At 47.3% G+C, this 17,972-nt stretch overlaps 1 protein-coding gene across 2 annotated transcripts in view; it reads right to left on the minus strand.

Moving 5' to 3' along the window:
- LOC120056455 (unconventional myosin-VIIa-like) overlaps positions 1-17,972 on the minus strand; it is a 66,284-nt gene that overhangs the window by 37,965 nt on the left and 10,347 nt on the right. For both annotated transcript variants that reach the window (XM_039004624.1, XM_039004623.1), the window contains exons 4-19: positions 16,205-16,389; positions 15,656-15,777; positions 14,683-14,825; positions 8,949-9,062; positions 7,115-7,268; positions 5,956-6,032; positions 5,719-5,838; positions 5,325-5,467; positions 4,631-4,841; positions 3,944-4,079; positions 3,123-3,229; positions 1,507-1,644; positions 1,141-1,299; positions 873-965; positions 608-702; positions 82-166 (exon numbers count right to left, since the gene is read on the minus strand). In XM_039004624.1, the coding sequence (XP_038860552.1) occupies positions 82-166; positions 608-702; positions 873-965; positions 1,141-1,299; positions 1,507-1,644; positions 3,123-3,229; positions 3,944-4,079; positions 4,631-4,841; positions 5,325-5,467; positions 5,719-5,838; positions 5,956-6,032; positions 7,115-7,268; positions 8,949-9,062; positions 14,683-14,825; positions 15,656-15,777; positions 16,205-16,389 (2,082 nt within the window). The remainder of the gene's footprint in view (positions 1-81; positions 167-607; positions 703-872; positions 966-1,140; positions 1,300-1,506; positions 1,645-3,122; positions 3,230-3,943; positions 4,080-4,630; positions 4,842-5,324; positions 5,468-5,718; positions 5,839-5,955; positions 6,033-7,114; positions 7,269-8,948; positions 9,063-14,682; positions 14,826-15,655; positions 15,778-16,204; positions 16,390-17,972) is intronic.

Below are 17,972 nucleotides of genomic sequence, written 5' to 3' on the forward strand. Positions count from 1 at the left end.
GGCCAGGGATACGTCCAAGTGAACCGTCCAGGAAATGGATGATTGTGAAATGTCAGTAACCATGGCGATAGAGGAACTCACTGCACTGTAGTCCTTCCTGCACCGATAGCCACGCCATGTCTTCTGAATGAGTGTCACTGACCTCCTCACCCTCAGGAAGTTAGTCCTGGAAAACACACAGGGGGGAGAGAGGGAGAGGTGCATATAAAAACATATGATAGCATTCTGTAGTGCTCAACCGCAACATACAGTATGTGCATTAACATGTCCAGTCAATTCAACGGCAGTATCTGAATTAGAATTATTAGGAAGAAAGTTTTTAAAAATGTCCATAAAATATGGATAAACAAAATAAAGTTATCAGCTTGAAGAGGATCCTTCACTGCACCACTTCTGCTCTCCACCCCCACCGCCTGTCCCCTCTCCCCCTCCTCACCCTCCCTTCCTCCATTGTTCCCCTCTTCTTCTCCTCCCTCACTCCCCACCTCTGTCCTTTCCCCCTTGTCCCCCACCCCTCCTCCATCTCTCCTTCTCCTCCCTCCTCCTCTCCCCCTGTCTCTCTGTACCCTTCACTTTCAACCCTCCCCTCTCTCCCCTTCTTCCTCACCTTTCCTTCATTCCTCTTACAGCCTTTTGAATAAGGATGACCTTGTCGGTGATGGCCTTGTCCCTCTCTATCTCCAGCTGCATGTCATGGTGGTCCTGAAATGGAGAGGGAGGGGAGGAGCGACATAGAGAGGATAGGGGGGAGAGGAGAGAGAGAGAGAGCATTGTTTTATCGTAATACGTAATTTGTGTAATAATGTAGGTGAAAATATGTTGTTTATCAACCAGATAAGCATGTCGATTTGCAATCTATAAAATCCAGACACCTTGAGAAAGATCTTGGTCTTCCCAATCTGCCAGTCATCATCTCGTCCAAGAACTGCCTCCACTATCTTCTGACATGTCCCTCTCAGGTCCTCCTATGAGAAAACAGCAGGGGATGAATGACACCTCTCTCAACCAATAACCATCCTGAAGTAGAGTAACAGAACATAGTAATATCATTTTCTTATTGGACAAGTCCAGGAGGCCCTCCCTGTTTCAGTCTGGTTTCTTTCATTTGGTGCCTAATCAACAGGGTCCAGCTCTGCTCACCTGTCTGTTTGCAGGTTTGACTCCGGGCATGAGAACGCGGTAGCGGTCTACAAACTCTCCGAAGGTGTATCTGATGGGGTAACCGGCGCGCCTGATACGAATGGTCTCCATCATCCCAGAGTACCTCAGTTGACGCACACACAGCTCCCTGTCAAACAGCTAGATGGACAGACAGACGGACAGAGTTAACAAAGTGAACAGCCGTAAGAGAATGGTAAACGAACATCGTGACACACACAAGCATGGATGCGAACACACACACAAACACACAGATACACAGGCATGTACACACACAGGCAGGTACACACGCACACACACACAAACACACAATATTTCATGCTAGTATGTTCCTCAGGCTGGACTCACCATGGGTTTCTTGAGCTCGTTGGGTTTGATGCAGCGGACGAAGAAAGGCTGACACGCATTGAGGGTTCTCATCAGCAGCTCCAGAGAACGCTTGAACTGGCTGCTCAGAGTAGGGGACCGCTTCCTGGTCTCCACACCCTGCCAAAACACACACGAACACGCACACACACACACACACACACATTTACAGTACCAGTGAAAAGTTTGGACACACCTACTCATTCAAGGTTTTTCTTTATTTGTACTATTTTCTAAATTGTAGAATAATAGTGAAGACATCAAAACTATGACTGTTGTTTCTCTTTGCTTATTTGACCTGTTCTTGCCATAATATGGACTTGGTCTTTACCAAATAGGGCTATCTTCTGTATACCAACCCTACCTTGTCACAACACAACTGATTGGCTCAAATGCATTAAGAAGGAAAGAAATTCCACAAATGAACTTTTAAGAAGGCACACTTGTTAATTGAAATGTATTCCAGGTGACTACCTCATGAAGCTGGTTGAGAGAATGCCAAGAGTGTGCAAAGGGTGGCTACTTTGAAGAATCTCAAATATAAAATATATTTTGATTTGTTTAAAAAAAATGTTGGTTACTACATGATTCCATATGTGTTGTTTCATGTCTTCACTATTATTCTACAATGTAGAAAATAGTAAAAATAAAGAAAAACCCTTGAATGAGTACTGTATACAGTATACCATACATTTAAATGAACGTTTTACAGCAGGGAATCCTACAGATTGTTTAAATGTAGGTGTAAACTCTAAACGCCACTTTAAATAACAGTGTTTCTCAAATAGTCGGTCAGAACCCCCTGGCGGGTTGTGGCCAGTTCATGCTTGGTTGCAGTGTCAAATGATGTGGCCACAGGATAAAATATTTGAGAATCACTGTTTTAATATTAGTACCACTGGGGTGAAGACTGAAAAGAAAGAGGGACAGAAAGGTTTGAGTTCCACAGAGGATGGATGGATGGAGGGGGTTTTGGGGTAAGCACAATCTACACAAGGTTTGACATTGGTGGCAGCAGTGGGATCTGGGTTTTACCACAGTAGGAATGGCCGTTGTTTACCTTTGGAGGAGGAGTGGTGGGCGGCAGATAGCCACAAAGAAACTGAGGCCAGACAGAAACATAGAACACAACCACAAAGAGAGAAATGGAGAGAATGACAGAGGAAGATTGAGAGACGAAGAGAAGGGAGCGGTGGTATTAGCCATGCCTAATGCTACAGTATGTGAAAGAAGAATAGTAAAGAAGAGAAAGAATCGAGAGTGATCGCTTGATGACATCATCACTGGGAAACAGGAAGCCCCTGACTATGGGCCACAAAAGATGTCATAACCATAGAGAAAGAAGTGAGTAGACTTATAAAATGGCCACCGGTCTAACCACTACAGACCCATTGACTTGACTGGGGAGGCACATTCTAGTTATTGTATTCTATGGTCGAAATCTTGTCTGGAATTCTACCATTTGCTTTCATGGCCTATTCTTAGTCTTTCTCCCTCTTGCTTAGTAGACACAGCCTGGCGGAGTGAGTGGGGAAAATACATTCAAGGAGTCATCATAACATCATCACTATGCGACCACCAGACATGTTATCTCTCACCATGGCGACATCAGCCTGAAAGATCTGCTTGATGAACTTGTTCTTGGAGGAGTGTACCAGCTGGATGATGTCAGTATGGAGGCTGTCACGATTCTTCTCCAAGAAGCCTGAAACAACACAGGAGTCAGTAATGCTCAATTCCAAAACAACCTCTAGCTCGACCCCTTACCTATGCACTTGTGGAGAAACTGTACATGGAGTCTATAGGAGGGCGACGGGGAGCTATTACCACATTGCTTACACCTGGCAGATCCTTTCTATGGTATAGGGGCTAGGGGTTACACCTGGCATATCCTTTCTATGGTGTTGGGGCTAGGGGTTATACCTGGCATATCCTTTCTATGGTGTAGGGGCTAGGGGTTACACCTGGCAGATCCTTTCTATGGTATAGTGGTTACACCTGGCAGATCCTTTCCATGGTATAGGGGCTAGGGGTTACACCTGGCAGATCCTTTCTATGGTATAGGGGCTAGGGGTTACACCTGGCATATCCTTTCTATGGTATAGGGGCTAGGGGTTACACCTGGCATATCCTTTCTATGGTGTAGGGGTTACACCTGGCAGATCCTTTCTATGGTGTAGGGGCTAGGGGTTCCACCTGCCAGATCCTTTCTATGGTGTAGGGGCTAGGGCTTGATTTGATATTGAGCATTTGACCAACTAGTAGATTGCTGGAGTTCAATACTTTTTCTTCTGACCGTTAACCAACCAAATCCTACTACATGGAGCGTTGGTGACTTTCTTATGTGATTGCAATGACTTAGAGGTATACATGTAAGCATTGGGTTGAGTATGAAGCCAATGCCTTAGAATAGGTCTACCTCTGGTCTCGTAATGGACCACCCCAGCAAAGTGCTGGATGCCAAACTGGGTCATGTAGGTGTTCTTAGGAGGGTGGTAGTTGGTGTTGAGTTTGTGCTGAGAGTTGAGTTTATACAACATGGTGGCGTCTGTTCCCTGAGAGACACAAACAGAGAAAAAACATTTAGGCTGCGTCTGAAATTATAACCTCTTCCCTATATGGTCCTATGTAGTTCAGTTCGTAGAGCATTGCGCTTGCAACATCAGGATAGTGGGTTCGATTCCCGGGACCACCCGTACGTAAAATGTATGCATGTATGACTGTAAGCTGCTTTGGATAAAAGTGATTGGTAAATGGTATATTATATTATTAGGGTGCTAAGGATTAGGGTGCTATCTCGGACACACCCTTAAAGTTTGTGACCACAAAAAAAAAAAAATTCAATAGCACTTTATAACCCATTCAAGGGCAAAGTCATAATCAGGTTACAATTGAAATGTTTAGTTGCACCGTGGTCTTGGTATGCAATACGGCAATCCTCTCTGCATGACTCCTAGCGATAATCTGTCACAAAATCGGTACCTTGTTACAGGGTTTAAAAAAATACTTTATAGTGCCTGTAACTGTCCACCCCCTCTTACAATACCTAAACTCAATATGCATATGAATTGACCGACAATGGTAAGATGCCATATTGGTACTGTACCTTGGGGAACTTGCTCTCCTCGTCTATGAGAGATATGATGTTCATGGGTTTATTGGCGATCATATCCAGGGCATCCTGGTTGTCGGTGAACTCGATATGTTGCCAGTTGATGTCCTCTAGGTTGTACTCCTCCTGCTCCAGCTTGAACACATGCCTCACAAAGAACTGCTGCAGGTTCTCATTGGCAAAGTTGATGCACAGCTGCTCAAAGCTTCAGGGAAGAATGAACATAGCGAGAGCGGGTCATTCTGCAGCCAATTCATTTAGGGTTGTGTGTGTGTCCTCACTTTGATAGTAAAACGTGTCAGTGTGTGTGTGATTCAAGTGTGTGTGAGGTTGTGTGTGATTATCGTTGGCAAAATTGATGCACAGCTTCTCAAAGCAACAGGGAAGGAATGTAGCCAGAGCCGGTCACTGGACAGCCAATCGAGTTCAGCTATACTGGTAAACCATGCAGTGAACATGTCAACCGCCAAATCAAATAAAGAGGCTGTCGCTTTCATCTGACTTTAGTCGGGCACATACTATTGTCATCCAATTTTTCAACAGAGAATGGAATTCATAACAATGATTATGTCATGGTATGTCATGTTCAGTTCTAATGTACCCTAAATGGACAACAAAGCTTTTAGACTTTAGAATTTGAAACAAATGCCAAAACATCCCCAAAGCTTGCGTCAGTGAGAGGACCCACCTGTTGACAGTAAAGTTCTCAAAGCCGAAGATGTCGAGCAGGCCGATGGACCTCCTTACGATCTTACTCTCACAGGACGGAGGTCTGAAGATGGCCGCGTTGATCTTGTCCACGATCCACACAAACAGCCTCCCATAGATACCCTGGGACAGGAGGGACCATTTTCATTTACACTGTGTGTGTGTGTTGTTGTTGTGGTGTGTGTGTGTGTGTGTCTACACAAACAAGCACCCGTAGATACTTTGGGAGAGACAGTTTTCATTAGACAGGAAGGAACATTAACCTTCTGTGAAGGAACAGATTTAGTAGTGTGTGTGTGTGAGAGTGTGTGTTCTCACTTTGATACTAAAATGTGTGCGTGTTCCATTGCATGCGTGTGTGTGAGGGTCCTGACCTTGACGAAGGCGTTCCTGACGTCCAGGCCCTGTTCCATGCTGAGGGGAGTGGACACACTCTCGCCCCGGGTGATCAGGGTACGCGTGGTTAGACATGACATCACGTCCTTAGGGTCCACCTACACAACAATACAACAACATACTGTAGTAGAGTACAACAATACAATACTCAAACACTGTGATGAACTCTACAGTACAAACCCAGCACAGAGATGGTGTAAGTTACTACTACCCACCTCCATCAGAGATGCAGCAGTGGACAGGTCTGGAGATTGCACCACCACACAGGCATCCAGGTTGTCATAGGTATGGGCTGTTGGAGTGTGTGTTTGCAAGGGGGAGAAAAGGGGGAAAGCAAGTGAAGAGTTTCATTCCAAAACGTTATATCCACCACATCTGTATTTTTTCATCCCAAATTATTTCTTATGGGTACCTTCATGTTTGTGTAAAATATTACTGTTCTCAGATTTCTTATTTCTACATTTCAGATGTGTATTAAAATGGGTTTTGTTGTAAAACGCTATATATCAATTGTTTAGCTGGAATGGAATGTTCGTATCCTGTATATTTGATTGTGATTTGTGGTTGTCACCTAGCTATCTTAAGATGAATGCACTTACTGTAAGTCGCTCTGAATAAGAGCATCTGCTAAACGACTAAAATGTAAATATTTTACATACGGATCTTATATTATTATATTGATTCATGAAAAAATAAACACATTTTATTGATGACACAAATGTATCATTTGTACAGTTCTTTATTACAAATGTAGTTATTTATCACATTTAGCTATGTAAAACCTAGCACTACTACTTATTAATCTGTTAGTGAGGCGGATATATAGTGTTTTGCAACAAAACATGATTATTTGTCTCTCTGAATTGAAACCATCAAGTGATAGATTTTAAACAAATACATGTCTGTCATTGAACATCCCCATGTCATGATTAGTTAGTGAAAAAACACCAATCTCTTTCATAATTTCTTTAAGCAATCTAATTTACCAACATTTCTGAAAATGGATATATAGCATTTTGGAATGAAACCCTTCAAGTCAATTATCCAAGTGCATTTATAACTTCTAACCCAATAGCTAACTTGTAGTCACGTGTCAGTTTTGGAAGACTACCCCTCTGTAAACCTGTAACCAAATTCAAGTGAGAACAAGAGAGGGATTAACAACTTCCTCAAGGGTAATATCCCCTCACTTTTGCTGCTCCCACAAGTGATCTTTTATAACACTTTCAATATTTAAAAGATCACTTGTGGGAGCAGCAAACAGTGCATGAATATAAGCCTTTTTTATAAATAGTTGCCCAGCTCCTGTGTCGAGTTTGAAGGCATTGTATTGTGCGTCAACACTCTCTTTCCAAAATGGCCACCTCTGCCCACCCTCGTAGCGCAGGTTGCCCATGTGCAGGATGGCCGCCAGTAGTTTGGAGATCTCCCAGTTCTCTGTCTCTGTGAACATCAGCACCTTCATGGCCGACAGGATGCTGGAGTAATCCTTTAGGTCATCACGGCCATCACATTTCGTACAGTTCCCCTGGAGAGGGACATACACATACTGTATAGCCATTCATTATCTATACTGTATAGCACATTCGTTATCTATACTGTATAGCCATTCATTATCTATACTGTATAGCCATTCATTATCTATACTGTATAGCCATTCATTATCTATACTGTATAGCACATTCATTATCTATACTGTATAGCCATTCATTATCTATACTGTATAGCACATTCATTATCTATACTGTATAGCCATTCATTATCTATACTGTATAGCACATTCATTATCTATACTGTATAGCCATTCATTATCTATACTGTATAGCCATTCATTATCTATACTGTATAGCACATTCATTATCTATACTGTATAGCCATTCATTATCTATACTGTATAGCACATTCATTATCTATACTGTATAGCCATTCATTATCTATACTGTATAGCACATTCATTATCTATACTGTATAGCACATTCATTATCTATACTGTATAGTAGATTCATTATCTATACTGTATAGTACATTCATTATCTATACTGTATAGCACATTCATTATCTATACTGTACAGCACATTCATTATCTATACTGTACAGCACATTCATTATCTATACTGTATAGTAGATTCATTATCTATACTGTATAGCACATTCATTATCTATACTGTATAGCACATTCATTATCTATACTGTATAGTAGATTCATTATCTATACTGTATAGCCATTCATTATCTATACTGTATAGTACATTCGTTATCTATACTGTATAGCACATTCATTATCTATACTGTATAGTACATTCATTATCTATACTGTATAGCCATTCATTATCTATACTGTATAGTAGATTCATTATCATACTGTATAGCACATTCATTATCTATACTGTATAGTACATTCATTATCTATACTGTATAGTACATTCATTATCTATACTGTATAGCACATTCATTATCTATACTGTATAGTACATTCATTATCTATACTGTATAGTACATTCATTATCTATACTGTATAGCACATTCATTATCTATACTGTATAGCACATTCATTATCTATACTGTATAGTACATTCATTATCTATACTGTATAGTACATTCATTATCTATACTGTATAGCACATTCATTATCTATACTGTATAGCACATTCATTATCTATACTGTATAGTACATTCATTATCTATACTGTATAGCACATTCATTATCTATACTGTATAGCACATTCATTATCTATACTGTATAGTACATTCATTATCTATACTGTATAGTACATTCATTATCTATACTGTATAGCACATTCATTATCTATACTGTATAGTACATTCATTATTGCCCATGCGCAGAATGGACGACAGTAGTTTGGAGATCTCCCAGTTCTCTGTCTCTGTGAACATAAGCACCTTCATGGCCGACAGGAGGCTGGAGTAATCCTTTAGGTCATCACAGCCATTATTTTTGATTAAACTCTTTACTATTGATATTGGTTATTGTACTGCAATATTGAGGAAGTTAGCTCATGAGCATTTTGCTGCACCTTTTATACCTGCTGTAAACTGTGTACGTGACAAATAACATTGGATTTGATATATACTGTGAGTTATATAAATAAACACATGCACACACACGCAAGCACACACACACCGGTATACACATATACAGTAGGAGCTAGACGCATGGACACACACCCCGCTCACACCCACTACTCACCATGGTGAGGTAGGAGTAGTCAGTGGCGAGGCCCAGGCCCAGCTTGGTCTTCAGCTCTGGGGCCATGCCCCGCAACATACAGTAGAAGATGTGATAGTTCCTCTCATCCGCAGCCTGGAGGGGAGAATAACACAGCAGGGTTGAGTTCATAGGGTAAAAAACAAAAGAAAACTGTCAAAACGGGAAACTGTCTGCAAACTCAAGACTTCTCCAGTATGTACTGTTCTATTCCACTCTATAGCCCCTCCCCCTGGACCCTTACCTGTCTGCAGACCCTATAGCCCCTCTCCCTGGACCCATACCTGTCTGCAGACCCTATAGCCCCTCTCCCTGGACCCATACCTGTCTGCAGACCCTATAGCCCCTCCCCCTGGACCCTTACCTGTCTGCAGACCCTATAGTCCCTCTCCCTGGACCCTTACCTGTCTGCAGACCCTATAGCCCCACTCCCTGGACCCTTACCTGTCTGCAGACCCTATAGCCCCTCTCCCTGGACCCATACCTGTCTGCAGACCCTATAGCCCCTCCGCCTGGACCCTTACCTGTCTGCAGACCCTATAGCCCCTCTCCCTGGACCCATACCTGTCTGCAGACCCTATAGCCCCTCCCCCTGGACCCTTACCTGTCTGCAGACCCTATAGCCCCTCTCCCTGGACCCTTACCTGTCTGCAGACCCTATAGCCCCACTCCCTGGACCCTTACCTGTCTGCAGACCCTATAGCCCCTCTCCCTGGACCCATACCTGTCTGCAGACCCTATAGCCCCTCCGCCTGGACCCTTACCTGTCTGCAGACCCTATAGCCCCTCTCCCTGGACCCATACCTGTCTGCAGACCCTATAGCCCCTCCCCCTGGACCCTTACCTGTCTGCAGACCCTATAGCCCCTCCCCCTGGACCCTTACCTGTCTGCAGACCCTATAGCCCTTCTCCCTGGACCCTTACCTGTCTGCAGACCCTATAGCCCCTCTCCCTGGACCCTTACCTGTCTGCAGACCCTATAGCCCCTCTCCCTGGACCCTTACCTGTCTGCAGACCCTATAGCCCCTCTCCCTGGACCCTTACCTGTCTGCAGACCCTATAGCCCCTCTCCCTGGACCCTTACCTGTCTGCAGACCCTATAGCCCCTCTACCTGGACCCTTACCTGTCTGCAGACCCTATAGCCCCTCTCCATGGACCATTACCTGTCTGCAGACCCTATAGCCCCTCTCCCTGGACCCTTACCTGTCTGCAGACCCTATAGCCCCTCTCCATGGACCATTACCTGTCTGCAGACCCTATAGCCCCTCTCCCTGGACCCTTACCTGTCTGCAGACCCTATAGCCCCCCCCCCTGGACCCGTACCTGTCTGCAGACCCTATAGCCCCTCCACCCTGGACCCTATAGCCCCTCCCCATGGACCATATAGCCCCTCCCCCTGGACCCTTACCTGTCTGCAGACCCTATAGTCCCTCCCCCCTGGACCCTATAGCCCCTCCCCCTGGACCCGTACCTGTCTTCAGACCATATAGCCCCTCCCCCTGGACCCTATAGCCCCTCCCCCTGGACCCTATAGCCCCTCCCCCTGGACCCGTACCTGTCTTCAGACCATATAGCCCCTCCCCTTGGACCCTATAGCCCCTCTCCCTGGACCCATATCTGTCTGCAGACCCTATAGCCCCTCTCCCTGGACCGGTACCTGTCTGCACAGACCCTATAGCCCCTCTCCATGGACCCTTACCTGTCTGCAGACCCTATAGCCCCTCTCCCTGGACCCTTACCTGTCTGCAGACCCTATAGCCCTTCTCCCTGGACCCTTACATGTCTGCAGACCCTATAGCCCCTCTCCCTGGACCCTTACCTGTCTGCAGACCCTATAGCCCCTCCCCCCTGGACCCTTACCTGTCTGCAGACCCTATAGCCCCTCTCCCTGGACCCATACCTGTCTGCAGACCCTATAGCCCCTCCCCCTGGACCCTTACCTGTCTGCAGACCCTATAGCCCCTCCCCCTGGACCCTTACCTGTCTGCAGACCCTATAGCCTCTCTCCCTGGACCCTTACCTGTCTGCAGACCCTATAGCCCCTCTCCCTGGACCCTTACCTGTCTGCAGACCCTATAGCCCCTCCCCCTGGACCCTTACCTGTCTGCAGACCCTATAGCCCCTCTCCCTGGACCCTTACCTGTCTGCAGACTCTATAGCCCCTCTCCATGGACCATTACCTGTCTGCAGACCCTATAGCCCCTCTCCCTTGACCCTTACCTGTCTGCAGACCCTATAGCCCCTCTCCCTGGACCCTTACCTGTCTGCAGACCCTATAGCCCCTCCCCCCTGGACCCTTACCTGTCTGCAGACCCTATAGCCCCTCTCCCTGGACCCATACCTGTCTGCAGACCCTATAGCCCCTCCCCCTGGACCCTTACCTGTCTGCAGACCCTATAGCCCCTCCCCCTGGACCCTTACCTGTCTGCAGACCCTATAGCCTCTCTCCCTGGACCCTTACCTGTCTGCAGACCCTATGGACCCTTACCTGTCTGCAGACCCTATAGCCCCTCTCCCTGGACCCTTACCTGTCTGCATACCCTATAGCCCCTCTCCATGGACCCTTACCTGTCTGCAGACCCTATAGCCCCTCTCCCTGGACCCTTACCTGTCTGCAGACCCTATAGCCCCTCTCCATGGACCATTACCTGTCTGCAGACCCTATAGCCCCTCTCCCTGGACCCTTACCTGTCTGCAGACCCTATAGCCCCTCTCCCTGGACCCTTACCTGTCTGCAGACCCTATAGCCCCTCCCCCTGGACCCGTACCTGTCTGCAGACCCTATAGCCCCTCCACCCTGGACCCTATAGCCCCTCCCCATGGACCATATAGCCCCTCCCCCTGGACCCTTACCTGTCTGCAGACCCTATAGCCCCTCCACCCTGGACCCTATAGCCCCTCCCCATGGACCATATAGCCCCTCCCCCTGGACCCTTACCTGTCTGCAGACCCTATAGCCCCTCCCCCCTGGACCCTATAGCCCCTCCCCCTGGACCCGTACCTGTCTTCAGACCATATAGCCCCTCCCCCTGGACCCTATAGCCCCTCCCCCTGGACCCTATAGCCCCTCTCCCTGGACCCATATCTGTCTGCAGACCCTATAGCCCCTCTCCCTGGACCCGTACCTGTCTGCACAGACCCTATAGCCCCTCTCCATGGACCCTATGGACCCTTACCTGTCTGCAGACCCTATAGCCCCTCTCCCTGGACCCTTACCTGTCTGCAGACCCTATAGCCCTTCTCCCTGGACCCTTACCTGTCTGCAGACCCTATTGCCCCTCTCCCTGGACCCTTACCTGTCTGCAGACCCTATAGCCCCTCCCCCCTGGACCCTTACCTGTCTGCAGACCCTATAGCCCCTCTCCCTGGACCCGTACCTGTCTGCACAGACCCTATAGCCCCTCTCCCTGGACCCGCACCTGTCTGCAGACCCTATGGACCCTTACCTGTCTGCAGACCCAATAGCCCCTCTCCCTGGACCCTTACCTGTCTGCAGACCCTATAGCCCCTCTCCCTGGACCCTTACCTGTCTGCAGACCCTATAGCCCCACCCCCCTGGACCCTTACCTGTCTGCAGACCCTATAGCCCCTCTCCCTGGACCCTTACCTGTCTGCAGACCCTATAGCCCCTCTCCCTGGACCCTTACCTGTCTGCAGACCCTATAGCCCCTCCCCCTGGACCCTTACCTGTCTGCAGACCCTATGGACCCTTACCTGTCTGCAGACCCTATAGCCCCTCTCCCTGGACCCTTACCTGTCTGCAGACCCTATAGCCCCTCTCCATGGACCCTTACCTGTCTGCAGACCCTATAGCCCCTCTCCCTGGACCCTTACCTGTCTGCAGAACCTATAGCCCCTCTCCATGGACCCTATGGACCCTTACCTGTCTGCAGACCCTATTGCCCCTCTCCCTGGACCCTTACCTGTCTGCAGACCCTATAGCCCCTCTCCCTGGACCCTTACCTGTCTGCAGACCCTATAGCCCCTCTCCCTGGACCCTTACCTGTCTGCAGACCCTATAGCCCCTCTCCCTGGACCCTTACCTGTCTGCAGACCCTATGGACCCTTACCTGTCTGCAGACCCTATAGCCCCTCTCCCTGGACCCTTACCTGTCTGCAGACCCTATAGCCCCTCTCCATGGACCCTTACCTGTCTGCAGACCCTATAGCCCCTCTCCCTGGACCCTTACCTGTCTGCAGACCCTATAGCCCCTCTCCATGGACCCTTACCTGTCTGCAGACCCTATAGCCCCTCTCCCTGGACCCTTACCTGTCTGCAGACCCTATAGCCCCTCTCCATGGACCATTACCTGTCTGCAGACCCTATAGCCCCTCTCCCTGGACCCTTACCTGTCTGCAGACCCTATAGCCCCTCTCCATGGACCATTACCTGTCTGCAGACCCTATAGCCCCTCTCTCTGGACCCTTACCTGTCTGCAGACCCTATAGCCCCTCCCCCTGGACCCGTACCTGTCTGCAGACCCTATAGCCCCTCCACCCTGGACCCTATAGCCCCTCCCCATGGACCATATAGCCCCTCCCCCTGGACCCTTACCTGTCTGCAGACCCTATAGCCCCTCCCCCCTGGACCCTATAGCCCCTCCCCCTGGACCCGTACCTGTCTTCAGACCATATAGCCCCTCCCCCTGGACCCTATAGCCCCTCCCCGTGGACCCTTACCTGTCTTCAGACCATTTAGCCCCTCCCCCTGGACCCTATAGCCCCTCTCCCTGGACCCATATCTGTCTGCAGACCCTATAGCCCCTCTCCCTGGACCCGTACCTGTCTGCACAGACCCTATAGCCCCTCTCCATGGACCCTATGGACCCTTACCTGTCTGCAGACCCTATAGCCCCTCTCCCTGGACCCTTACCTGTCTGCAGACCCTATAGCCCTTCTCCCTGGACCCTTACCTGTCTGCAGACCCTATTGCCCCTCTCCCTGGACCCTTACCTGTCTGCAGACCCTATAGCCCCTCCCCCCTGGACCCTTACCTGTCTGCAGACCCTATAGCCCCTCTCCCTGGACCCGTACCTGTCTGCACAGACCCTATAGCCCCTCTCCCTGGACCCGCACCTGTCTGCAGACCCTATGGACCCTTACCTGTCTGCAGACCCTATAGCCCCTCTCTCTGGACCCTTACCTGTCTGCAGACCCTATAGCCCCTCTCCCTGGACCCTTACCTGTCTGCAGACCCTATAGCCCCACCCCCTGGACCCTTACCTGTCTGCAGACCCTATAGCCCCTCTCCCTGGACCCTTACCTGTCTGCAGACCCTATAGCCCCTCTCCCTGGATCCTTACCTGTCTGCAGACCCTATAGCCCCTCTCCCTGGACCCTTACCTGTCTGCAGACCCTATGGACCCTTACCTGTCTGCAGACCCTATAGCCCCTCTCCCTGGACCCTTACCTGTCTGCAGACCCTATAGCCCCTCTCCATGGACCCTTACCTGTCTGCAGACCCTATAGCCCCTCTCCCTGGACCCTTACCTGTCTGCAGAACCTATAGCCCTTCTCCCTGGACCCTTACCTGTCTGCAGACCCTATGGACCCTTACCTGTCTGCAGACCCTATAGCCCCTCTCCCTGGACCCTTACCTGTCTGCAGACCCTATAGCCCCTCTCCCTGGACCCTTACCTGTCTGCAGACCCTATAGCCCCTCTCCCTGGACCCTTACCTCTGCAGACCCTATAGCCCCTCTCCCTGGACCCTTACCTGTCTGCAGACTCTGGACTTCTCCAGAAGATACTGTTCTATCTTTGCCCCCTCGATTGCACCTCTCTTGTTAAAGTGGATGTCGATGTATTTCCCAAAGCGACTGGAGTTGTCATTCCGGATGGTCTTAGCATTCCCGAACGCTGCATGGATGAAAGATTAAAGTCCAGACTTAGTGTAACAGATGCAGTTCAGTGAACAATGCTTACATGATGAACCACCTTGCCTGAGACCTGAAGAGTATTGTGGCATGCAGTATACCAGGGTTTCCAACCCTGGTCAGATAGTCACATTAGCTAACAGAGACATAGCTAATACAGTCCACATAAATGAGGCTTTAGACATGGATAGGAGGCCCAATTGTTTTGTTATTTCCGGGTCACACCAGGTGTTAATGCCAGCTTGGCATAGACAGGTGAATGAATGCCCTGCCTGACTTAAGCTGTACACCAAATTGTCAGATCACTACTCATGGCCTGGAAGGTGTTTCCTTCATCCCTGTACTTGTTCCAGGGAAAGCACGCAAGTCATGAAGCTGTCTTTTAAGGACTCTTTGAAGAATGCATCCCAAGTTCAGCTTTTCCTACACAGCTTCTAAGATTCTAGCCTACAAATCATAAACAAACCCCAAACCTGCCCCTGAGGTAGCTTGGAGCGAGTGTACAGTATCTCTGTATTCTACACAACACCACATTTGCCTTGCCAAGTAACATGAGGGCAAGTTGGCTAAGGCAGCGACAGACAGCAAGCACCCTAGCTATTACATTTCATCAGTGCTGCTGAGTGGATATACTGTAGTTAGTCTCACAAAATTCAATAGAATACTGGTATGGACATTGGATTCCATGGAAACATAACTACAAGACAGCCATCTTGGTCAGGAAATGTTTTCAATTAAACTGGTTTGGAATTTGACCAAGATGGCTGCCATTAATAGCCCATTCTAGTGTCTCATCTCAATGTTGAGTCTGACCTTCCAGTATGGGGTTGGCCTCCAGGACCTGTTGCTCAATCCAGGAGTGTTGTCCACTGATGGCTGCCAGGAACTGCAGGATCAACTTGGTGCTCTCTGTCTTACCTGCCCCAGACTCACCACTGAGGAACACAGGAGGAGATGCAATACTTTATGTATAGAAGCAGGCAGACAGGCAGACAGGCAGACAGGCAGACAGACACGCATGCACGCACACCCACATGTAAATACAGAAACTCAAACACATGCACACTTAAATAGAGAAACCCATATGCGCTCGCTCGCTCGCTCACTCAGTCACTCACTCAGTCACTCACTCAGTCACTCACTCAGTCACTCACTCAGTCACTCACTCACTCAAACACTCAAACACTCACTCAAACACTCACTCAAACACTCACTCAAACACTCAAACACTCACTCAAACACTCACTCAAACACTCACTCAAACACTCACTCAAACACTCACTCAAACACTCACACGCACACGCACACACACACACACACACACACACACACACACACACACACACACACAAATACACTAACCTGATGATGCAGCACTGGTCCTTGTTGTTCCTCTGCATGTTGAAGTAGCAGTTGTCTGCTATGGCAAAGATGTGAGGTGGCATCTCCCCAATCTTCTTATTGGTGTACAGGCGGATCTGGTCTGGAGTGTAGATGGGCAGCAGCTGGTAAGGGTTTACCGCCACCAGAATCGACCCTGTGTAAGTCTGCAGGCAGAGGTCAAAGTCAAAAGGTGAAATGGTCAAGGTGAAATGCCAAGATGAGGGCAACCATGTTCTCCCTGAGGATTTAGCGGTAACTTGATTTGTCGCTAGTGATAGCATGATTTGTTGCTAGCGATAGCACAATTTGTCACTTTCTTTCACTGGGATTGTGATTAGGCTAGTCACTAGGCTCGTGATCACTGAGATAATGTATTGTGAGCCTGATGAAGATTGATCATTTAAATTTAGAACTACAAAATCATTGGAAGTTGAGATTGAAAATCCCCTTAATGTGCATAATCTAGACATAATAATCAGTCATAATAACCCATGATTTGTTGTACTTCCAAGCCTGCAGGCCAAAGCTGTGGTGTGTTCTAAAGGTTCACGTGTGTTGAACATTTACGCTTCGATGGTCAAAGCACACGTAACAAGCTGGATCAAAGGATAAGCACGAAGCAGAGCTCGGCCTTCAGCCTAGCAGAGATTATATATAGCCATTCATTCAGTGACAGCGAAGAAAATGAAAGTAGTGGAAGTGCTAGCATTAATGTCATGGGCTAGCTTGTTAGCGTGTTCCTTTTTAGCTTTAAAAAAAGAAATAGGAAAGAGCATGCTTGTCTCTGTAGTTTGTACTCACCCTTCCCCCACAATTTGTCTATACAGAGAGATAGGGAGGGGGATGAAGAGGGAGAGGAAAGAGGTATAAGGAAAAAGCACAAAACAGGCACAAGTTGATGAGGGAATGGACGGGGGGGGGACATACAGGGGCTAGGTCTCAATACTCTATAACAGCTTCCTTAACCACCAGTACCACATATATCACAACGGACTGAACACGTTTCCATCATGTGTCCTGCCAGAGCAGTGATACTGAGGAAAGGATATGAGGAGAAGAAGCTGGTTCAAACTATTGAGCCACAGCCAGGCAGGGAAGATAAGGAACCAGTGGTGTTGGGGGGTTGTGGAGGCCAGGGGAAATAACATGTCAGTATAACCAAGAAAGTAAGTAAAATAACCACACAGACATGGAAAACCCTATAACAGTCCATCAACAACATGAGCTACATGTCACTAAACAAGGTCACTATGTTTCATAGAATATGTTCTAAACCATACTTCCTTGTTATTTGAAGGACTCATACGCTGTAAAATTATCAATGGTGGAAAAAGTATCCATTTGTCATACAATTGTAAAGATAGAAAATTACTCAAGTAAAATTAAGTCACCCAGTAAAATATGACTTGAGTAAAAGTCTAAAAGTATTTGGTTTTAAATATACTTAAGTATCAAAAGTAAATGTACAGTAATTGCAAAAATATACATAAATATCAAAAGTAAAAGTAAAAGCATAAATAATTTCATATTTCTTATATTAGGCAAACCAGACGTCATGACTTTATATATATATATTCTTTTTCACAGACAGTCAGGGGCATACTCAATTTACAAATTAAGCATTTGTGTTTAGTGAGTCCACCAGATCAGAGGCAATAGGGATGACCAGGGATGTTCTCTTGATAAATTTGTGAATTTGACCATTTTCAAATATCAATAGTAAAGTAAAGTACAGATACAAAAAAAA

Source organism: Salvelinus namaycush, chromosome 12 (genome assembly GCF_016432855.1).
Source record: "Salvelinus namaycush isolate Seneca chromosome 12, SaNama_1.0, whole genome shotgun sequence".
Lineage (NCBI taxonomy): Eukaryota > Metazoa > Chordata > Actinopteri > Salmoniformes > Salmonidae > Salvelinus > Salvelinus namaycush.